General features: G+C 50.9%; 1 protein-coding gene across 1 annotated transcript; it reads left to right on the forward strand.

Moving 5' to 3' along the window:
• The first annotated feature begins 6,847 nt into the window (after window positions 1-6,847).
• Window positions 6,848-7,591, forward strand: NEET (2 iron, 2 sulfur cluster binding protein). The gene is made up of 2 exons (XM_008805074.5): window positions 6,848-7,187; window positions 7,317-7,591. The coding sequence occupies exons 1-2, from the start codon at window positions 6,967-6,969 to the stop codon at window positions 7,414-7,416; spliced, it is 321 nt and encodes a 106-aa protein (XP_008803296.3). The 5' UTR covers window positions 6,848-6,966; the 3' UTR covers window positions 7,417-7,591.
• The last annotated feature ends 16,992 nt before the right edge of the window (window positions 7,592-24,583 follow it).

Genomic DNA, 24,583 nt, shown 5'->3' on the forward strand with positions numbered 1-24,583 from the left:
AAAATAAAATAAAAGTTTAAAATTACTTTTTTTGATCCTCCATCGCGATCGTGTTATAAATGTTTCTTTTTACACATCTATCTATTAAGAATATTTTAGTTATTTTAATCTGAAACCGTTAATTTTTTAACAATGTTAGATGGTGTAGGTATACATGCAAAAACAAAAATAAAAAAAAATAAAGTAGCAAAACAAATATTTTCTTAGGATATACATATAAATATCAATTTTATATTAATGTAAACTTTAATATTGAAAAGGGTATTCATGCAATTTTTTTTTTATTTTTTATCGACCATACTTTTTTCTTCTATTATTTTTGTGGACTAAACGTGTCCTGTGTCTCGGCTTCCGCGAACAAATATGGCTTAAACAAACGGTGGAGAGCGACTGATGCTTATCCGAGCCAGGCCAATCGTCCGACAACAACAAAACCCAATAACCCCGGCCCAAAAAGTTGGGGTCCAATCAAACCTGGACGTCTGAAGCCCGAGATCCGGACCAGGCTCCTCCTGAGGCTATGTTCAAATGAGCTGGACTTGGATCTGAACTAGGGGGAAACTCGGATGCAAGCCCAACGTGCCTCTTGACATCTCGACTTGTCACGTGGCAGGAGTGGATTGGCGTGGTTCACTAGTTTTCTACCCCTTTGGTGGACATCAAGCTTTTTGGTTGGTTGCGAGTTTGGGCGGTGTTTTCGAGCTCCAGCTCCAGAGAAGATAAAATGGTATTTTTTTTTTCCTGTCCCTCCTTCCTTCGCTGCATCAAATTGGTGCGATGGCAGGGGTTTATTAAATGTTGAACTCCAAAACCAGCATTAATAGGTTTGAGAAGGTTTGATTATTCATTTACCACAGGTCAGGCCATATGTGGAGTGTGCTTCAGACATCACACTGGAAACAGGCAAAGGAGTTGTGTTTCAGAGACATTTTTTCCAAAGAGATGTCTAGTCAATTTGTTCTACGTTATATGACAAATTTGCCGATATGTAAAGGACTTCGATGCTTATTGATGTGGAAGATAACCTTGCTAATAATCAAAGGATGTGCCGTTTAACTTCTCAAATGATTTTTTCTTATAGCAATGAGTGTTAATAGCAATCTGGCCATCATCGTGACGATCGGACCTCTCCATCTAGAAAATGGAAGTTCCAAGTTCAAGCCTCTGCAGGAGTATCCTTGAAAGTTAGAATTTGACTATAAGGAGGCATATTGCTCCAGAAACATTGATGAACCAATTTGTAAACCTTATTTTATACTATTATGGTAGGCCTTTTTATCGAACCAAGCTAGTTTAAATTTTCCTAAATGCTTTGCTCATACCTAATCTATTGGCATCTCATGAGCGGGATTCATCAATACCAAGTTATCAAGCAGTTTAATAATGTAATAATTAAAAAAAATCATATAAAGTGTTTTTTAAACAAGGCTAGGGTTAAAATAATATAAAAATCTTGTTCCATAATTTGCCATCAAAGCTTTTACTATATTGAAAGAGAGAGGGCCAAATATCACAACATTATTCTCATACATAGAGAGACTATTTTTATATTTCAAATTCGATTATAATTAAGTAATTTTATCATTATGTCGAGACTCATTTTCGAAGCTTATGCCATGATTTCTGGCCTCTCAACCTAGCTGCCAATAATAAACCTTTTCAATTTAACCCTGAAAAGAAGAGGATCGGCATTTAAGTGGTGAAATCTTAGAATGAGTTTTCTATGTTATTTAGGTGTCTTTCTGCTGGAAAAGCATGGCTCTGTTTTGGACGGCCATGCCTGATGCTTTTTTTTGGGCTAAAAAAAGGGGAAAGAAGAAGGAAGGGACAAGCCCACTGATGCAGCACAAGTGTGGGGAAAGAGGAGAAGAAGGAAGAACAAGAGAGGGAAAAGGAAGAAGAGGTTGTAGAGACGCAGGAAGAATAGAGGAGGAGAGGAGAAAAAGAGAAAAAAAGAACGTAGGGGGAAAGAAATTCCAAATCACTTCATTAAACCCTAATCATGAAAATAGTTCCCTATATATAGGGCCCAAATACACAACTTGCATAAACCCCCTTACACAACAATAAATCCTAATAAGCCCACAAATAACACAAATAAACCACAAATAAGCCCTAAAATGCAAATAAACTCAGAAATAAAATAAACCACAAATAAATCCCTAAATGCAAATAAATGCGTCTGGCTCAATCCGGAGGCTCAGGATCATCTGGATGAAGGGCTCTGATGTCCCCATCAACTCCTCCCGGGTGAGAAAAACTCGACCCCGTCGAGTACAAGTCTGGCCGGCTGTCGTACTGCTCCAGAAGATCGGGGTCAAGGCGCTGCAACTGTGCTCTGGAAATCCACGTCACATCAAACTTTGGTCGACCTTTCCACCGAACAAGGTAACGTTGGTAACTACCATTCCTGGTTGAAATAACCTGCTCATCCAATATATGTTCTATTTGTTCTCTACGTGCATGAGATTTGGAAGGTGGTGGCTCAACAGCAGGTAAGAGGTCAGGGTGTCCAACATGGGTAGGTATATCAATAAAGGGGTCAGAAGGCATGAATATAACTTTTTGTATGGGACTAAATCTTCAATATTAAATGTCGCACTAATCCCATAGTCATCAGGAAGATCCACAACATATGCATTCGAACTGGTTGTCTTTAAGATTTTGAACGGTTCTGCACTACAAGTTTGCAATTTCTTAAACGTTTCCGAAGAAAGTCGTTCAAACCTAATTCTTATCATGACGTAATCTCTTTCACTTAACTCATTATAACGTCTGGTTAAATCAGCAAGAAATTTATATTTTAAGTTATTAAAGTGACTGCAATTGCTGATTTCTTGATGCGATGAATGTGGATGTGATGCAATTGATTGTGCAGACTCAAAGACTCTATACTGATGAGACATGAAAAACAGGTCTATGGGTTGCCTAGGTTTGTAATCATGCACCACCTCAAACGGATTTATGCCTATGGACTTATGAACCGAACTATTATATGCAAACTCAACTGTCGGTAATATTAAACTCCAGGTCCTAGCATATGCATTTGGGTTGAGCCTATAATGTTGAAGGTTGGGCAAAAATACTCCGGAAACTAGATCAATTGCGTGTTGGATATCACGCATCGGAGAAAGTGCATCCGGAAGATCATCAGGGACTACATCATTAAACTCCTCTAGAAGGAAAACTACTATAGGGGAATGTTCAAGATTGGACTCCACATGGGTATCTTTAGCTACAAGTGCCAATTCAGGTGACTGGCTCTCAATATCTGTCACTACCTCTTCCACAGTAGTGATGTGAAATGACTTGGTTGTATTTAGATCAATAGTCTCCCTTTGGAAATCATTTTGGACAAAATCTAATTCTATAGGTTCGTCTTCAAAGTCTTCTATATTTGGTTCATAGACTTCTTCAACATATTCGACCTCTTGGCTCCTAACTTCTGGTTCAGTAATCAGGTAGGTCCTAATAGGACATTGGGATGCTATGTGGTCGAATTGTTGACACATTGAGCATTGGGTTTGGTGCCCAAGAGAATGGGGAAGGGTTACAGGTGGTGCAACCAAACCGATTTTAGGTTGGGCTGCAACAGGGGTTGGCGGTGTAGGGGTCCTAGAATTTTGCCTGAGCTCACGGATCTCTTGTGTGAATTCTTTGTATCCAGTCCGTATGGCAACGATCTGTTCCTTAATATACCTCAAAATGTCGGAATTCATGGTAGTTACAGGAGTTTTAGGTTGACTGAGATAGTACTCCATGTCACTACAGGTTGACATGCAATGATGACACTAGGTGATGATGTGAAATGCAGTGTCACTAATGAAACCCTAATAACTATGATGTAGGACCAAATTTGATGCAGGACAACCTACTAATGCAATCTACTATGATTTCAGAAATCAGCAAGTCTCCACAATAATAACTTAAAATTTAAATGTTGCTGATTTTTACTTCGGTTATTCAGAATTAAGGATTAAGATTATTCAATTTAAGAAATTAGATTGCAATCAAGTAGTACAGTTGTTCTGATCCTAAATCAATCTGATCGAATAATGTTGAGAAACGTCCTGTTACTAGGGTGTGCTAATTTAATGTCAAGATTTAAAGGGTAAGAGGACGGGTTCAGAAGTGAAAGGTTCAATGTTCTGAATTATAACAGCAATATAAGTTTTCAAAATGTGGCTATCATGCAAGAGAACTAGAACATAATTAAATGAACAAGCCCAAGAAAAGTGGAAACCTATCACCTGTCGTGAAGTAGTCGACCAAAATTGTGTGCTCGTGGGCTGGGATGACGATTGGTGCGCGGCTGCAGCTGATGGACCCTTCAATTGGCTTCAATTTAGTTCTGATCACAGCACCTTGGTGAGTCTGCTGGGCTTGTAAAATGGCGGGGAGTGGACCTGTTGGAATTTTGTGAGATCAGATCAGGCCTCTGTAATGAGGGCTTGCTGGCTTGGGCCCGTGAGGTGGGGTGGCCCGAAACTTGGGCCCAAAAGGGGCCTGTCTAGGGTCGATGGAGGGTTGCTCGGTTGAGCTGCAGTGGCCGAAGACGAAAAGGAATAAGGGGAAAAAGGGGGGGGGGCGGCGGAAGGTGACAGGGGTTCGGAATGGGGACGGCCGGCGGCGGCGCAGACGAAGCGGCAGGCGGGTGGCGGCAGAGCTGCGGTGACGACGGTGGCGTGTTGAGGTGGGGCGGCGTTGTGTGCGAGCGGAGGCGGAAACGGCGAGGCGGCGAGGGCGGTGCAGTATGGGAGGTGGGTTGGCGACGGATCTCGACGGCGGCGGGGTGGCGAGGCCGGAGGGGCGACGGCTGCGGCGGCTAGGGTGGAGCGACGCTTCACGGTCAGCGGCGATGCTGCGATCGGCCGCGGGGAAAGAGGCGCACGGCTTGGCGGCGCTGCGGCGACGGTGGGGCCGTGCTAAGCGGGCGGTGGCGACGGCGAAGTGGCGGCGGCGTAGGCGGTGGCGGAGAAGCGACGGCGGACGCAGTGATGCGGCTTGGCAACGGCGGAAGAAGAAGCGGCGGCCGATCGAGACGACGGACAGAGGTAAGGATTTTCCCTTTTTTTTTGTCGCGTGCAAGGCACGTGCTACTCTTTTTTTTCTTTTTTTTTTCTTTTTTTTTTTGAATTACAGGTTCGGGTTATCGGGTCCGGATTTTCTGGTGCAACCCGCTCCGATACCTGTTCATCCGCATGTGCAACTCACGTGCGCTGCTTTTTTTTTTTTTTTTCCGGAACGGATCCGAGCTAGTGTGGCGGGCTAACGGGTCTGAGACTTACCCGTTTAGCTGGCCGTCTTCAACCTCCGATGGATTCGTTGGGGATGCGCCGGATTTTGTGGCGGTGGCTGCGAGGCGGGATGGAGATCGCAGTGGCGACTCTGGGGTTCGCAGCGACGGGCGGCGGCCGGCTACGGATACCCACGGGGCAGTGACCTCCTCCGAGGGTCGGACACGGCTAGCCGGTGACCAACACAAAGAGCTCGGGCACAGCGGCGCTTTCGTGGGATTGCGACGATCTCCAGCGATGAACTAAAGTCACGGCGGCGATGTTGGCGGTAGGGTGTGGTGGAGAGGAAGCAACCGGCGAGGGTGGGCGTGGGTGTGGTGACGGGTGGTGGGGAGACCACCGAAGGGTTTCTTCTTTTCCTTCTTCTGTTTTGAAATCGAGGGGTTGTTCTCTTTTTTTTTTTTTTCTCCGGTGAAAACCGACAGAGGGGAAGGGGGGCTGGTGAAAACCGAGAGAGAAAGGAAAAGAGGAAACACGGGACCGTGGCTTTGGCAGCAGGGGCAAAGCCTCTTGCTCTGATACCAAGTTGATGCAGCACAAGTGTGGGGAAAGAGGAGAAGAAGGAAGAACAAGAGAGGGAAAAGGAAGAAGAGGTTGTAGAGACGCAGGAAGAATAGAGGAGGAGAGGAGAAAAAGAGAAAAAAAGAACGTAGGGGGAAAGAAATTCCAAATCACTTCATTAAACCCTAATCATGAAAATAGTTCCCTATATATAGGGCCCAAATACACAACTTGCATAAACCTCCTTACACAACAATAAATCCTAATAAGCCCACAAATAACACAAATAAACCACAAATAAGCCCTAAAATGCAAATAAACTCAGAAATAAAATAAACCACAAATAAATCCCTAAATGCAAATAAATGCGTCTGGCTCAATCCGGAGGCTCAGGATCATCTGGATGAAGGGCTCTGATGTCCCCATCACCCACCCCCACGTAGCGGTCCCCATTAGCCCTCTATCCCGTTAGGAGAATATTCGATGCGAGTAGAAATAATCGTGTTGGGCACCCCAGCCAGTTTTACTCATATCCTCTCCACCCGTAGCCCAGTGTGGTAACCCCTCTGGGCTCCGGTATGAACCCTCCATATGAGTACGTCACATCTGACGCCACCGAGGATACTAGAAGACCAATATGCCCTCCCAAACCATGTGTCCGAGTAGGAAGCATTCGGTATCTACAATTTAATCGACGTCCACGCGTTTCGAACTCGAAACTACGGAGTTGGAAGTAAGGCCCAGTTTTACTGAGCTACCACCTCAGTGGCCATGCTTGATGCTTCTGTAGCTTGATGGATGGGAACCATAAGCACCTTCCGGGAAGCTATAAGGCCCATATATGCTGCGGATTGAACCCAGAGTCCACCGGTATAGAGTCTAGAGTGACATAGCATTTCCTAATACTGTTCCCATGTTTAGTCTTTTACCACGTCATCAAGTTTTTTTTTTTTTTTTTTAAGGGCACGGAAGGAATGAGAAATAGAGGTAAATATAGCCACGTGTCAGCACCTCCATCGTCAATTCCGCCCCAATCTGAAGAAGGGCTCGTGTTCTCCACGGCACCACCTTCAAAAGCGGCGGCTCCACCTCATCCTTCACCTACCTCTCGCAGCCCCCAAGAAAGAAGAAGAGAGAAGAGCGACAGCGAATAATCCGGTACGAAGAGATGGCGTCTTCTATGGTGAGCACGGTGGGAGCTCGCTTCTCGTACGCCCCTACCGCGGAAGGGCTAAAACAGAGGCGGATGCAGGCGGTCTCTCTTCCGCGCCGCGCCGTCGCGGTCAGGGCTGAGGGGGGCGTCAACCCGGAGATCCGAAAGGCGGAGGAGAAGGTCGTGGACTCCGTCGTCGTCGCTGAGCTCTCCAAACCCGTCACCGCCTACTGCCGGTATTTATATTCCTTTCCTTCTCTCTCTCTCTCTCTCTCTCTGTTTTTTTTAATAAACGAAAACGAAAACGAAAACGAAAACAAAAAACAAGAACATTGCTATGATTAATTAGTGGGAGATGGGATCAGGTGTTGGAGGTCGGGGACGTTCCCGCTGTGCGACGGGAGCCATATGAAGCACAACAAGGCTACGGGTGACAACGTGGGGCCTTTGCTGCTCAAGAAGTGAAGTGAAATTTGGACTCCAATTCCACCTCTTATTTTCTTTAATAATTTGTTCCTGTTATGAGTTCATGGATATTGCTCGTCTCCTGATGAATGGAGCCCATATAATTAATTATATGTACGCATGATCTCGGTATGTTGGAAATGATCCTTTGAGAAGAGCGCAACTTCCACTCTCAGGTTGATCATGTTTTCATTTTATTACTTGATGGGTGTTCTTTGCCTCTAAATTTAGCACGGTATTTAACATTCTGGTGATGATCTTGTCAGGGCTAAAAAAAATAGGTGGAACAGATTTGCATTAATGTGTCATGTTTTTTTTCAGCAGGATGGTGGGGAGTATTTATTTTTACTTCATTTCACAAATAAGAAACTAACTCATGGTATGTAAAGGATTAAGAGGGAAGTCTCATAGGCACAAGTTTGGAATCCAGCAAGAGACAAAGATCTACAATTCATAAAAAAATTAATGTTTTTGGAGCGAATATGGTACAGATTAGACTGCAACAAGAACATAATGCAAAATTGTTAATGTAATCCTGTAAAAGAAAGTATAGGAGGAAGGATGTGTGCATAAACTTGCAAAACCACCATCACTTACATGTGAGAATGACTAATTTTTTAACCAAGAATTAATTTTTGGTTAGTTCAACTCTCTCCAAGAAGAATTCAGGAAATCATATGACATGGGAAAGAATTATGAATGGCTAAAGATTTTTCTGATATTTCAGATAATGTTGCTGTTTCGTTCAAGAAAGCAATATCAGGAAAAAACCTAGACAAATTAACATTACAACCAGCTCATCACAACTATCTTGGCCAAAATAGCAGAGGTGCCTAAAATACAGGACAAATATTTTAGGATGCCGAGCTGACTAATACTGGCTTGGGAACTGAGCACAATTCTCTGGGTGTATCATATCAATTCCCATGAATTGTTTTGATCCTCTTGTGCTATATGACAGGAAAGTGTTTGGGTGTATCTAATATAAATATAATCTGGATCAAACATGTTGGGGGGAATAAGATTTTTCCCCCAAATGACACAAATGCCCCTAAGAAGCCGCACAACCTCCAACCCTGGACGGCCAAAGTCGGCGTCCGACCTCGGAACGCCCGACCTCAAGACGACTGACCTCGAGACCTCCGATCTAAGAAAAACCCCGATGTTCGAGGTCTACTCTTGTCAACCACCTACTACGGCCGTGCACCTCTGAGGTCCGGCCGAGGACCATACCCTGACGCCCCTCTGGCATTTATTGCGCATGGCCGCTGTAACCCTCCGGCTCACTCAACAATTAATGCGGATCTCCGGCTTACTCCACAATAAATGCGGATCTCCGGCTTACTCCACAATAAATGCGGATCTCCGGCTTACTCCACAATAAATTCGGATCTCCGGCTTACTCCACAATTAATGCGCATGGCTCCTGTCATCTACGGACTCTCAGCTCCCCACGGCAAATTAGCCCAGCAGAGTCTAGTCGACTATGATAAGTCTCTGATCTCGGCCATACCTCCGACACCAATGCAATAATTCGCCTGGTAGCGTGCTAGTTCGGGTTGTACGACGCCCTCACTGCCGACATCAGTGCAATAATTCGCTTGACCGTGCGCCGACCTGAACAACATGCCGAGCCGTACTACGGCTTCGCCCTGTTACATCGTAGGTAAACCGACCCCCGCCTATAAAAGGGAGCCTTCGCCTCTCAGGAGGGGGTTGGAAGATTGATGCACTCTACAGATACTGTTTATCTCTCTTTTTACACTATTTGCCCCCTCCCTGACTTGAGCGTCGGAGGGCCGGCGCCGGAAAACCCGGCCACCGGTTCGTGTGCAGGCACCCAGACGGAGGACGCCGCCAGCTGACGGATCGCCGCCCCGCCGCGAAGATCTGCTACTCCTTCTCTCCGGCCGCCCCAGACGGTGGACGCCGCCCGCTGACCGGTCGCCGCCCCGCAGTGGTGACTCTCCGCTCCCTCTCCTTGACCGAAGATTGCCCCCGGGTCCAATTTCCAGCAACAGTTGGCGCTAGAGGAAGGGCCCGAGTAGCAATCATGAAGTTGAGAAGTAAGGGAGCCTCTAACATCTCCCGGCGTCCCCCGCAAAGTCCCGGACACTCCGTCGGGAATTCCCCAACTCCGGTTGACCCAGTCCCTCAGGTCCAGCCGGAACAGTTCAATGCCCTCGTACAGCAAGTCCAGGCCCTAGCCGCCGCCGTTCAGGGCCTGCGGCGTGAGGAGGCTTTACCGACGCTTCCCCCGCAGGCCCAGGCCCCGCCGGAGCGTCTCCCCAATGGCCCGGTTCTCCCCGGCTAGAATTTACATGGCTCCTCCAGAGCCAACAATGAAGAGCGAACTTCTCCCCGGAGGGAGCTACCGGGGGAAGATTTCAACAGAAGACTCCAGCCTTCTGAGGCTGAGTCAGCCCCGGACCGCCGTGAGCCGGCGCAGACCACGGCGATAGTTCCGCGGGTGGGAGAGCTCGACAGAAAGGTTGAGCACTTGGAGCGCCAAATCGCAGCGCTCCACGGTAAGAAGGCGAGGCAGGAGGGAGACTTTGAGTTCACCACCAAGTCTCCCTTCTCCTGCCAGATCGAGGACGAGCCGGTTCCCGCGAGGTTTAAAATGCCTCAGGTGGAGCCCTACAGCGGAATCACCGACCCTCTCGACCACCTGGAGAGCTATCGGGCCCTCATGGCCCTACAAGGGTCCTCGGAAGCTATACTTTGCAAGGCCTTCCCAGCAACCCTCCGAGGGACCGCTCGGCTTTGGTTTTCTGGACTGAAGCCGGACACGATATCCTCCTTTGAACAACTCGGCAGGCAGTTCACCACCAACTTTGCTGCCAGCCGACGTCAACGACGGACGTCAGATTCCCTCTTGGACATCAAACAGAAGGAGGGGGAATCTCTTAAGGAGTACCTGGACCGCTTTACCGCCGCCACATGGGAGGTTCGCGAGCTCGACCAGTCGATAGCCATGTCGGCTCTGAAGACTGGGGTTCGCTCCTACCGACTCATCTTCTCCATCGAGAAGAGCTTTCCGGCCGACTTCACCGAGATGTTGGCCCGGGCCCGGAAGTACGCCAAGGCCGAGGAGGCGGTCGCCTCCAGGCGGGGGGCAATTGAGCCCGCCTCAAAGAAGCAGAAGAAGCGCCGCGAGGAGCGCGGCCGACAGAGGAGCCGATCCCCCCGCCATGAGAAGAATCTCCCCCCACTGAGGAGCCCGCCCCGTCAGCAGGGACGACCTCAGCAGAGGACACCTCCCCGACCGAGGTCCCCGCTACGGCCTCGGATGCACCCAGGGAGGTACGACAACTACACACCCATCAATGCTCCCCGGGCCGAGATCCTGATGGAAATTGAGGGTCGGGACTTCTTCCGACCCCCGCCGCCTATGCGAGACACGGGAATTCTCCGTAATCCCAGGAAGTATTGCCGCTTCCACCGAGACCGTGGGCACGACACGGAGGACTGCATCCAGCTCCGGGATGAGATAGAAGCGCTCATCCGTCGAGGAGTACTAACCGGTTCGTGAGAAACCGGCGCGAGGAAAGAAGGCCGGCGGAGAACGTCGCACCAACCGAAAATCCGGACGACAACAGGCCCATCGCCGGCACCATCAACATGATTGGGAGGGCCTCGGCAGGAGCAGTCGCCCAGGGAGCACCCCCGAAACGCCTCCGCGCTGATGAAGTCATCTCGTTCTCGGACGAGGACTTAGAAGGGGTCGAGACCCCTCACGATGACGCTGTGGTCATCTCAATGATTGTAAATAGGTTTGATGTAAAGCGTGTCCTAGTTGACAATGGAAGCTCAGCCAACATTTTGTACTACCATGCCTACCAAAAAATGGGGCTGCCAGAAGGACATCTCCGGAGAATTAATGCCCCGCTGGTCGGGTTCACCGGAGATTCGGTCCTGGTTGAAGGCGAGGCCAGCTTCCTTGTTACGGTTGGCCTCGCCCCCCGGGAGAGCACTGTGAGGACGGACTTCCTGGTGGTCCGTCTGCCCTCGGTCTACAACGCCATCCTTGGGCGGCCAGGGCTAAACGCCCTTCGAGCCGTGGTTTCAACCCGCCATCTGCTCATGCGGTTCCCCACCGGCCAAGGAGTAGGCGAGGTCCGCGGAGACCAGCTGGTCGCCAAACAATGCTACATGGCGGCCCACGGGGCAAAGCAACCAGCCGAGGCGACGATTCAGCCTACGGGCTCCTCATTGCCCATAGAAACCCTCGATGCGAGGGACACCCTTTGGAAGAAGCAAGTAGAGCCCGGTGAGCTCCTTATTCAAGTTCCACTACAAGAAAATTTTTCCGAGCTAACCGTGCAGGTCGGCTCCGGCCTCGGCGCCCGCGAGAGGGATCGCCTCGTCAGCTTCCTGCGGGACAACGCTGACGTCTTCGCCTGGTCGCCCGCGGACGTGCCAGGAATTGACCCTGAGGTCATGGTCCACCGACTCCAGGTGAGGCCAACCAGCAGGCCTGTAAAGCAGAAGAAAAGAGGATCCGCCCCGGAACGACAACGAGCTGCGGCTGAGGAGGTGGACAAACTCCTCGGGGCCGGCTTCATCCGGGAGGTCTCCTACCCGGATTGGCTCGCCAACGTAGTCCTCGTAAAGAAGGCCAACGGGAAGTGGCGTATGTGCGTGGACTGCACCGACTTAAACAAGGCCTGCCCGAAAGACAGCTTCCCCCTCCCGAGCATCGACCAGCTCGTCGACTCCACTTCAGGACACCAACTGCTAACTTTTATGGACGCCTTTTCAGGGTACAATCAAATCCGAATGGCGCCAGAAGACGAGGAGAGGACGGCCTTCATCACCGACAAGGGCACCTACTGCTACAAGGTGATGCCCTTTGGCCTGAAAAACGCTGGGGCCACCTATCAGAGACTGGTCAGCCAAATTTTTAAAGACCAGATCGGCCGGAACATGGAAGTCTATGTGGACGACATGCTGGTAAAGAGCCGAGCGGCGGAACGCCACATAGCCGATCTCAACGAGACATTCGCCAAGCTCAGGAGATACCAAATGAAGCTCAATCCGGCGAAGTGCGCGTTCGGGGTCACCTCGGGCAAGTTCCTGGGTTTCATAGTGACCCAGCGCGGAATTGAAGCCAACCCGGAGAAAATCCGGGCACTGCAAGAGATGTCGCCTCCAAAGACAGTTAAGGAGGTGCAGCGGCTCGCGGGGCGGGTTGCCGCCCTGGGAAGGTTCGTCTCTCGGTCAGCCGAGCGCTGCCTCCCCTTCTTCAAGAGCCTCAAACGGCCGAAAGACTTCCGGTGGATAGAAGAATGCCAGCAGGCCTTTGAAGAGCTTCGGAGCCTTCTGGCCTCTCCCCCGCTGCTCACCAAGCCCCAGAAAGGCGAGGTCCTTTACTTATATCTGGCCGTCTCCCCAGCTGCAGTAAGCTCAGTCCTCGTCCGGGAAGAGGACAAGCTCCAAAAGCCGGTCTATTACACTAGCCGGGTTCTCAGGGATGCTGAGACCCGATATTCTAAACTTGAGAAGACCATCTTCGCTCTCATCATCTCGGCTCGGAGACTCAGGCCTTACTTCCAAGCCCACACGATAGCTATATTGACCGACCAGCCTATGAAGCAAATATTGCAGAGGTCGGATCGTGCGGGGAGGATCGCCAAATGGGCGGTCGAGCTCGAGAAATTCGACCTCGAATATCGGCCCAGGCCGGCTATCAAAGCTCAGATACTCGCCGACTTCATCGTGGAGTGCACCCTTCCGGACGACCCCGAGCTGCCACCCGAATCCGTGGAGGAGGCCCCGAGGCAGCCATGGGTCCTGCACTCGGACGGGTCTTCGACCTCGAGGGGCAGCGGGGCCGGACTTATCCTCACCAGTCCAGACGGAGTGGTGGCCGAACAAGCTTTGCGCCTCGAATTTCCGGCCTCGAACAATGAGGCCGAGTATGAGGCTCTCATCGCCGGGCTCAAGCTGGCGAAAGAGCTAAAAGTGGAAGACCTGATGGCCTTCAGCGACTCCCAGCTGGTAGTGAACCAGATCCAAGGAGATTTTGGAGCTAAAGAGCCATCCATGCAAAAGTATCTCCAAAAGGTGCGGGAACTCATATCTGCCCTGAATTCTTTCAATATTCAGCATATTCCCAGAACGGAAAACCTCAGGGCAGACCAGCTATCCAAATTGGCATCCTCCCGCATGAGCGAGCTTCCCAAGGGAACAACGCTCGAGTATCTTCAGATCCCCAGCACGGAGGAACCCGAGCCCACCATGTGCATCGACTCCGAGCCAAGCTGGATCGATGGGCTCATCTGCTACCTTCAGGACGGAACTCTACCTCATGACGAGACGGAGGCTCGCCGAATCAAGCGCCAGGCCCCCCGGTATGTCTTGTACGAAAATAGACTCTATCGGCGATCATTTACTTCTCTCCTTCTCAGATGCCTCCGCCCCTCCGAGGCGGACTATGCCCTCCGAGAGGTCCATGAAGGGATCTGCGGAAATCACCTGGGGGGTCGGGCATTAGCCCATAAGGTCCTGCGACAAGGATATTATTGGCCCACACTCCAGAAGGATGCAACGGATTTCGTCTGGAAGTGCGATCGGTGCCAACGAAACGCCAATATCCAACGCCGACCTTCAGCTCTGCTGACCTCCATCATCGCCCCCTGGCCGTTTGCCCAATGGGGGATCGACATCCTGGGGCCCTTTTTCCTGGCCACCGGACAGAGAAAGTTCTTGGTCGTCTCCATCGACTACTTCACCAAATGGGTCGAGGCCGAACCCGTCTCTCGGATCACCAAGCAAAAGATGCGGGACTTCGTGTGGAAGTCCATAATCTGCAGATTCGGACTACCCCGTATCCTTATATCTGACAATGGTCGACAATTTGACAATGTTCATTTCAGGGAATTTTGCTCTGAGCTCGGCATTGATCACCGTTTTACCTCGGTCGCTCACCCCCAGACAAACGGAGAAACTGAGGTAACTAACCGCACTATTTTGCAGGGACTCAAGGTTAGGCTTGATCGGTCCAAAGGACAGTGGGTCGAGGACTTGTACAATGTCCTTTGGGCGTACCGGACCACGTTCCGACTGCCCACGGGAGAGACCCCCTTCAACCTAGCATACGGCACTGAGGCCGTCATCCCGTTGGAGATCGGCCTGCCTTCTCCAAGGGTGGAGCATTACGACCCCGACAACATTTCCTCCCAGCTCAGGAGCAACTTGGACCTTGTCGAAGAGACAAGAGAGGTTGCCCGGATCCACATGGCGAGATACCAACAGCGAACGGCCCAATACTACAACTCTAGAGTCAAGCCCAAGCTCTTCAAAGTGGGGGACCTCGTCCTCAGGAGAGCCGAGGCTTCTCAACCGACCGAGCAAGGAAAGCTCGCCCCAAATTGGGAAGGGCCGTATCAGATCGCCCGGGTACAACGACCAGGGGCGTATAAATTAAAGTCCCTAGAGGGGACCCTGATTCCGCGAAGCTGGAACTCCGAGAATCTACGAACGTACTACCAGTAAAACCCCTAGGGGTTCAAGACAATCAGGACAATGGACTCAGCTTCCTTTTCGCAAATAATTCTCTTATCTTGATGGCTGTAATTCTCTTCTAATGTTGGGTCGTCTGTGATCCTCAGATTCTCCGGCCAAAATCGGGATGCCTCGAGGGTCGACCGTAGAGAACCAGACTCCCTCGACCTCGGGAAGAAGCCGTGAGGGGTGGAAAGGGTGGCTCCACCCGGGGCGCCACAAAGTGGACCTCCGGGAGCGGTCGACGATCCCCGATCCCCGAAGCGAGCGTTCCCTCGACTAAGGTCGGGATGCCCCGAGAGTCGACCGTAGAGAACCAGACTCCCTCGACCTCGGAAAGCGTCGCAGGTCGGTAGAGCGTGCCCAGACCCGCCGACCTGACGGACAATCCCCCGATTAAGGTCGGGATGCCCCGAGGGTCGACCGTAGAGAACCAGACTCCCTCGACCTCGGGAAGAAGTCGTGAGGGGTGGAAAGGGTGGCTCCACCCGGGGCGCCACAAAGTGGACCCCCGGGAGCGGTCGACGATCCCCGATCCCCGAAGCGAGCGTTCCCTCGACTAAGGTCGGGATGCCCCGAGGGTCGACCGTAGAGAACCAGACTCCCTCAACCTCGGGAAGCGTCGCAGGTTGGTAGAGCGTGCCCAGACCCGCCGACCTGACGGACGATCCCCCGACTAAGGTCGGGATGCCCCGAGGGTCGACCGTAGAGAACCAGACTCCCTCGACCTCGGGAAGAAGCCGTGAGGGGTGGAAAGGGTGGCTCCACCCGGGGCGCCACAAAGTGGACCCCCGGGAGCGGTCGACGATCCCCGATCCCCGAAGCGAGCGTTCCCTCGACTAAGGTCGGGATGCCCCGAGGGTCGACCGTAGAGAACCAGACTCCCTCGACCTCGGAAAGCGTCGCAGGTCGGTAGAGCGTGCCCAGACCCGCCGACCTGACGGACGATCCCCCGACTAAGGTCGGGATGCCCCGAGGGTCGACCGTAGAGAACCAGACTCCCTCGACCTCGGGAAGAAGTCGTGAGGGGTGGAAAGGGTGGCTCCACCCGGGGCGCCACAAAGTGGACCCCCGGGAGCGGTCGACGATCCCCGATCCCCGAAGCGAGCGTTCCCTCGACTAAGGTCGGGATGCCCCGAGGGTCGACCGTAGAGAACCAGACTCTCTCGACCTCGGAAAGCGTCGCAGGTCGGTAGAGCGTGCCCAGACCCGCCGACCTGACGGACGATTCCCCGACTAAGGTCGGGATGCCCCGAGGGTCGACCGTAGAGAACCAGACTCCCTCGACCTCGGGAAGAAGCCGTGAGGGGTGGAAAGGGTGGCTCCACCCGGGGCGCCACAAAGTGGACCCCTGGGAGCGGTCGACGATCCCCGATCCCCGAAGCGAGCGTTCCCTCGACTAAGGTCGGGATGCCCCGAGGGTCGACCGTAGAGAACCAGACTCCCTCGACCTCGGAAAGCGTCGCAGGTCGGTAGAGCGTTCCCAGACCCGCCGACCTGACGGACGATCCCCCGACTAAGGTCGGGATGCCCCGAGGGTCGACCGTAGAGAACCAGACTCCCTCGACCTCGGGAAGAAGTCGTGAGGGGTGGAAAGGGTGGCTCCACCCGGGGCGCCACAAAGTGGACCCCCGGGAGCGGTCGACGATCCCCGATCCCCGAAGCGAGCATTCCCTCGACTAAGGTCGGGATGCCCCGAGGGTCGACCGTAGAGAACCATACTCCCTCGACCTCGGGAAGCGTCGCAGGTCGGTAAAGCGTGCCTAGACCCGCCGACCTGACGGACGATCCCCCGACTAAGGTCGGGATGCCCCGAGGGTCGACCGTAGAGAACCAGACTCTCTCGACCCCGGGAAGAAGTCGTGAGGGGTGGAAAGGGTGGCTCCACCCGGGGCGCCACAAAGTGGACCCCCGGGAGCGGTCGACGATCTCCGATCCCCGAAGCGAGCGTTGTTGGGGTATGTGGAGACCTTTGGTGATGAAGAGAATTGAAGAAAAATCAATTCTGCATAGTTTTCTGTCTGGCGGACTGTCGGAGTCGACTCGAGCTTCAGTCGAGTCGACTCGGGAACAGTCGAGTCGACTCGAGGTCTGTCGAGTCGACCCGAGAGGAGAAAGCCGCAAAAACCATGTTTCTGTCTGGACTGTCAGAGTCGACTCGTACTACAGTCGAGTCGACTCGGAGCATCGTCGAGTCGACTCGAGATACAGTGGAGTCGACTCGAGATCGTGCCAGTTAAACTGGAAGTTGTTCAGACGTGCCAGAGTCGATTCGGACTTCAGCCGAGTCGACTCGGGCTCGCGAAAAATCGTACGGACGATTTTCTTTTGGTGTTTTTGGTGGCGTTTCGACGGCTATGATCATCTGAAGGTCTTGAGACTATATATAGGACTCATGAGAGCCCTAGGGTAGGGTTATTGGCCGTATATTTGAGAGAGACTCTTGTTTGTGAGGCTAGGGTTCTAGAGAAGAAGAGGATTGGGATCCTACTTCTTGTGCAAAGGGAATTCTGTGTGAATCTCTTGTAGATCGATCGCTTGTGATCGTTCGGGTGTGTGCTATCTCTGTAATCAGTTCATCCTTATTGAGATTTGGAGCGGTGGAGGACGTAGGCTATTTGTAGCCGAACCTCGTTACATTTTTGTGTTTGCTTTGCTATTTTCTTCCTTCTTCTTCCTTTGATCTTTGATAATCCGTTGCGGTGCTCAAGTGTTTTATCCTACTGATACCACGGGGTAATCTTTTGCCCTTCGTAGACGGAGCGAAGAGGTGATCCTTGAGTCCGGAGTCGAGAGAGCGAGAGAGTGCTTATCCGTTTGTATCTCTCTTGCTTGTCCGACGTCGGTGGCGGCGCTGGTGTGAGTGGGTTCCGGTGCGGGGCGCCGACAACAATTGGTATCAGAGCTATTGGTTATTCTGCGATGGCGGATGAAGGGAATTTGCGAATTGAGAAGTTCAATGGCACGAACTTCGGATTTTGGAAGATGCAAATAGAAGATTACCTTTACCAGAAGGATCTCTATTTACCTCTTGGAGGTAGAGCAAAGAAACCAGAGAAGATGTCCGATGAAGACTGGGAGGTCCTCGATCGGAAGACGCTCGGCACCATCAGATTGTCACTTGCATCCCAAGTGGCATTCAACATCAAAAACGAGAAGACGACGATGGAGTTGATGGCAACATTGTCGCGGATGTACGAGAAACCCTCAGCATCAAACAAGGTATTTCTCATGAAGAGGTTGTTTAATCTTCGTATGAAAAATGGCGGCAGCATAGCAGAATACCTCAACGAGTTCAATGGACTCACGGCCCAGTTGGAGTCAGTGGAGATTAGTTTTGACGATGAGATTCGGGCATTGCTAATCCTCTCCGGATTGCCTGATAGCTGGGAGGGCCTGGTGATGGCGGTGAGCAACTCTTCGGCAACGGGGAAGTTGATTTTTGATGACGTTGTGGGAGTGCTTCTGAGTGAAGAAGGAAGAAGGAAATCTTCTGGAGCTACGGAGTCGTCTGGAAGTGCACTAAACACCTCTGACCGGGAAAGACAAAAAAAGGACGGTCGATTTCGAAGCGACTCGAAGTCGAGATCCAGCAGGTCTCGAGCACCTCAGAACAAGGGAGCGAAGTGCTGAAACTGCGGGAAGACGGGGCACTTTAGGAGGGATTGCAAATCTCCTAAAGGGAAGCAAGGCGACCACACCGAAGGAGTCAGCAAGGATCTGGCAAATCTTGCTGAAGACGGTGATATGGATGCCCTCGTTCTATCTTTGTCTACCTGTGACGAGTCTTGGGTGATAGACTCGGGCGCGTCTTTCCATGCTACATCCCAACGGAAGCTTCTTGGAGGATATGAGAAGGGAGACTTTGGCAAAGTCTACCTAGGGGATGGAGAGCCTTGCACCATACAAGGAAGGGGAAGCGCGGAAGTGAAGTTGGTTTCTGGATCTTCACTTGAGCTTGAGGACGTACGGCACGTGCCTCAACTGCAGAGGAATCTGATTTCTGTTGGACAGTTGGCGAGCCAGGGGTACAAGGCTACTTTCACAGCTGATCAGTGGAAGATATCCAGAGGTTCGTTGACGGTGGCTAGTGGCAAGAAGGTTGGGACACTTTATGTCACCAACGGCACGGAGAACTCTATTGGAGTTGTTGCAGCAGATGTGGACACCAAGTTATGGCATTGTAGACTTGGGCACATGAGTTATCAGGGACTGGAGGTGATGCACCAGTTGGGAAAGCTGCAGGGTCTCAGGAGTGTTGAGATGGACTTCTGTGAGGATTGTGTTCTCGGAAAGCAGAAGCGTGTTTCATTCAACAAAGAAGGTAAACCTCGGAAGCAAGAAAAGCTAGATCTCGTGCACACGGACGTGTGGGGGCCTGCACCAGTTTCTTCCATTGGTGGATCTCAGTACTATGTTACTTTTATTGATGATACTACCAGGAAGCTTTGGGTGTTCTTCTTGAAGCACAAGTCAGAGGTATTTGGGGTCTTCAGGAGATGGCAGGTGATGGTAGAACTCGAGACAGGAAAGAAGTTGAAATGCCTGAGATCGGACAACGGTGGTGAGTATTGTAGCAGGGAGTTTGAGGACTATTGTGCAGATGCTGGGATCGTCAGGCAAAGGACAGTTCCAGAAACACCACAACAAAATGGAGTTGCTGAAAGGATGAACAGAACAATTAATGAGCGTGCCAGGAGTATGAGGATACATGCTGGATTGCCACAGCAGTTTTGGGCGGAAGCAGTTAACACTGCTGCCTACTTGATCAACAGAGGGCCATCAAAGAAACTTGAATTTGGGATTCCTGAGGAAGCATGGACAGCGAAGAAGATTGATTTGGCGCACTTACGAGTATTCGGTTGTACCAGTTATGTCCATGTTGATTCCAGTCAAAGAAGCAAACTAGACGCCAAATCAAAGAAGTGTATTTTCGTTGGATACGGAGGTCAACAGTTTGGGTACCGGCTTTGGGATCCCGAACACAAGAAGATCATTCGTAGTAATGATGTGGTATTCAATGAGAAAATGCAGCAGAGCACTGAATCAGAAACAAAACCTGTTGAGCCGTGTTTTGTGGATCCTAAAGAGGAGTCTACAAATTCTGGTCAGAAGACTCAGTCAGAGCAAGAACCTGAAGCATTGGCACCCCCTCCACAACTAAGAAGGTCCACTCGTAGTACTCATGGGAAGCCTCCTCAAAGGTATGATGGGACTCTTAGTTATTTGCTGCTCACAGATAATGGCGAACCTGAATGCTTCACGGAGGCATTGGAGGTTGATACCAGGAAGGAGTGGGAGTTGGCCATGGATGATGAGATGAAGTCATTGGAGCAGAATCAAATGTGGGATTTGGTGGATCTGCCCAAGGGGAAGAAAGCACTGTCAAACAAATGGGTTTACAGGCTGAAGGAAGAGCAAGGCGGGAAGAAGCGATACAAGGCCAGGCTGGTTGTAAAAGGATTTCAGCCGAGAGCAGGTATCGACTTCACAGAGATCTTTTCTCCTGTAGTCAAGATGAGTACTATTCGAGCGGTGCTGAGCATGGTGGCAGTAGAGGATCTTCACTTAGAGCAGCTTGATGTGAAGACGGCCTTTCTCCACGGAGATCTCGATGAGGAGATATATATGCAGCAGCCGGAGGGATACATTGCAGCTGGCACGGGTGACTTAGTCTACAAACTAAAGAAAAGCCTCTATGGTTTGAAACAGGCACCCAGACAATGGTATCTCAAGTTCGATAGTTACATGCTTGAGATAGGATACAGGAGATGTCAAGAGGATCACTGTTGCTACTTCCGGGACTTCGGTACATCTTACATTATCTTGCTATTGTATGTTGATGACATGTTAGTTGCAGGAGCTAGCATGCATGAGATTGCAAAATTGAAGCTGAAGCTGTCAAGAAAATTTGCAATGAAGGATCTATGAGCAGCAAAACAGATCCTTGGGATGCGGATCAGTAGAGATAGGTCTAAACATATCCTCAGACTATCTCAGGCGGAGTACATCAGCCGAGTACTCAGGAGATTCTGCATGGAGGGTGCCAAACCTGTTGGCACACCGCTGGGTGCCCATTTTAAGCTCTCAAAAGGGCAAAGTCCGAAGACGCGGGTGGAGGAGCTCAATATGTCAAAAATCCCGTATGCATCGGCAGTGGGGAGCTTGATGTACGCTATGGTGTGTACGAGACCAGACATTGCTCAAGCAGTGGGAGTTGTGAGTCGCTTCATGAGCTGCCCAGGCTTGGAGCATTGGCGCGCAGTCAAATGGATACTGAGGTATCTGAAAGGCACTGAGCACATGTCATTGTGCTATGGAGGTTCTGAGATCCGGTTACAGGGCTATGTGGACTCAGACATGGCAGGGGACTTGGACGGCAGGAGAAGCACGACAGGGTACTTGTTCACCTTGGGCAGTGGAGCCGTCAGTTGGATTTCCAGGTTGCAACCAGTTGTTGCATTGTCGACTACGGAGGCGGAGTATGTGGCAGCCACAGAGGCGTGCAAGGAACTAATATGGCTTCAAGTCTTGATGAAGGAGCTTGGGAAGGAACAGAAGGATTGCATGTTATATTCAGATAGTCAAAGTGCAATTCATCTGGCAAAGAATTCAGCTTTCCATTCAAGGACGAAGCATATTGACATACGGTACCACTTCGTGAGGTCATTGCTCGAGCAGGGACTCGTCAAGTTGGAGAACCACCCGGGGCGCCATGGTTTCAAGGCGAAACCGTCCTCCGGCCCCGCGGTTTCAAGGCGAAACCCGGGCTGGAAGAAAAAACGGGAGCGGATTAACTCCAGCTCCTCCTCTGACAGACTCGACCCTACCTCCTCGGGACCCAAACCCATTCTTACAGAAAAATAAAGGGGAACTGAAGCTAGGAGAGGAAGAAAGGAAGGAAACCCTAGATAAAACAGGGTGAAAACCTACTGGACATCGCCGGAAATCGCTCCGGGCACCAACGGCAAGGTTCGGTTGAGGAAGGAAGTAAGGGAGAAAGACAACAAAAATAAGAGGCAGCCAAATAAAACCTTTAGGGCAACCTCGAGGGGTTTATATAGACCCCCCTGACGGCCCAGATCAACAGGGTCGGTTCCCATCCCCCGACCGGGTTGCGCCACGTGTCGACCTCGGAGGCCGAGGCACCATATTCACTCCGGATTAATAAATCGGGTACGAAATCAAAGCGTTGTCCCATCGGATCTCGGGGCCTCATCATGGGTCCGCAGAATCAAATCGTCTTGAGGAACGAGCGGACGCCACCCCCGCTCCCCTCATTTAATAAGGCCCTGAGACACGTGGAGCCCCGACGTAGCCTCCAACTCACCAGATCCATGATCCGGTAGCACGAGGTCGGAAACGTCCGACCTCAGATCATGCCGCGTGTCCATTTTGAAACGTAAAACGGCACACTCATTAATGAACGGGGAGCCTCGACCACAGGATCGAGGCGCCGTCTCGTCGAGCTCGAGGACCCTCATCATGGATCCGCCGCACAAAGCGACCTTGGCGATCCAAGAGACGCCACCCCCGCTTCAAGAAGCGTAATGATGTGAGCTTCATCATAAGTTCGCTGAATAAAGCAGCCTCGAGACGTCAAAGGGCGCAGGTTTCACCATGAAAACTCCGAGAAGCGCAAGGGTGCGGACGAGACTCGCCCCCCAACTTTAGCAATAGACTTTACTTCCTACGTCCAAGCCCACAAGCCGCTCGAACTCGGAAGTCGGGGGTAGTGTTGGGGGGAATAAGATTTTTCCTCCAAATGACACAAATGCCCCTAAGAAGCCGCACAACCTCCAACCCTGGACGGCCGAAGTCGGCGTCCGACCTCGGAACGCCCGACCTCAAGACGACTGACCTCGAGACCTCCGATCTAAGAAAAACCCCGATGTTCGAGGTCTACTCTTGTCAACCACCTACTACGGCCGTGCACCTCTGAGGTCCGGCCGAGAACCATACCCTGACGCCCCTCTGGCATTTATTGCGCATGGCCGCTGTAACCCTCCGGCTCACTCAACAATTAATGCGGATCTCCGACTTACTCAATAATAAATGCGGATCTCCGGCTTACTCCACAATAAATTCGGATCTCCGGCTTACTCCACAATAAATTCGGATCTCCGGCTTACTCCACAATTAATGCGCATGGCTCCTGTCATCTACGGACTCTCAGCTCCCCACGGCAAATTAGCCCAGCAGAGTCTAGTCGACTATGATAAGTCTCTGATCTCGGCCATACCTCCGACACCAATGCAATAATTCGCCTGGTAGCGTGCTAGTTCGGGTTGTACGACGCCCTCACCGCCGACATCGGTGCAATAATTCGCCTGACCGTGCGCCGACCTGAACAACATGCCGAGCCGTACTACGGCTTCGCCCTGTTACATCGCAGGTAAACCGACCCTCGCCTATAAAAGGGAGCCTTCGCCTCTCAGGAGGGGGTTGGAAGATTGATGCACTCTACAGATACTGTTTATCTCTCTTTTTACACTATTTGCCCCCTCCCTCACTTGAGCGTCGGAGGGCCGGCGCCGGAAAATCCGGCCACCGGTTCGTGTGCAGGCACCCAGACGGAGGACGCCGCCAGCTGACGGATCGCCGCCCCGCCGCGAGGATCTGCTGCTCCTTCTCTCCGGCCGCCCCAGACGGTGGACGCCGCCCGCCGACCGGTCGCCGCCCCGCAGTGGTGACTCCCCGCTCCCTCTCCTTGACCGAAGATTGCCCCCGGGTCCAATTTCCAGCAACAAAACATATTGACTATTACTTAAGTATTTTTATGGATGGCAGCCCTCTTTTTAGTTAACGCCCTGTAGAATGGTGCTAGTTTTATCTGGAAATGATGAGATTTCTATCATTTTTTCTGAAGAAACTTGAATTATCTTCTGCCTTTGATTTTGTTGGTTTGTTAGGTCCGGCTAAAGAGAATGCTCCATCTTCTCTCTGTATTTGATAGATATACTCAATCTAATAGCTTTTAGCTTGATTGCCTGAATTAAAAACGTGTAGGTGCCATTTTACTAGAAGATTGTGTAATGCATTTGAGCAACAAGACAAGGTCTAAGATTGCTACTTATATTTATCTTTTATGCTCAATCAATTTAAAATGTAGGTCATAACTGGTTGTGGACTTGTGGTTGTGACACATGAGCAACTGTTTGTCACCAACAGGAGTATAGTGTTTTCTTTTTTTCTTTTTTGTTAAGGGAAAAAAATAAGGCAGAACAAATCAATATCTATCAGAAAATAAAAGGAGGAGAGTACAAGGAGCAAAATAGAAGAGAGAACAAAATAGAGGAAATTGAGATCTGCTAGGAGACAGAATCACAGGAGGAAAGAAGGAAATCAATCGCCAAATAGATTTCGATGGATTGAGAACTAATCCTAGCTGATATGCAACAAGGAGAACGGAGGAGTTTCAACCTTCTCTTCCTTCTACGCGTTCATTTCTTTCCAGCCACACAATCCAACAGATTGTCATCATCAAGGTCTTATAGCCAAACCTTCAATCTTTGTTAAGAGAAGCATCAACCCAATGAGTTCAGAAGGTATCCAGTTCATCAGGCACATTGAAGAGATTTAGCTGACAGATAAAATGCGCCCAAATACTGAAGGACACAAAAGAAATAAGTGAGCTACTGTTTCATCATCCAAAGAG

This window comes from Phoenix dactylifera, chromosome 6 (assembly GCF_051530095.1).
Source record: "Phoenix dactylifera cultivar Ajwa chromosome 6, Ajwa_hap1_PhDact_Kaust_v1.1, whole genome shotgun sequence".
NCBI lineage: Eukaryota > Viridiplantae > Streptophyta > Magnoliopsida > Arecales > Arecaceae > Phoenix > Phoenix dactylifera.

Excerpts from the sequence above, each read along its gene's own strand:
- NEET (XM_008805074.5), top strand. The coding sequence starts at position 6,967 with ATGGCGTCTTCTATGGTGAGCACGGTGGGAGCTCGCTTCTCGTACGCC. Across the intron at positions 7,188-7,316 it reads CCCGTCACCGCCTACTGCCG|GTGTTGGAGGTCGGGGACGT; the intron begins GTATTTATATTC and ends AGATGGGATCAG.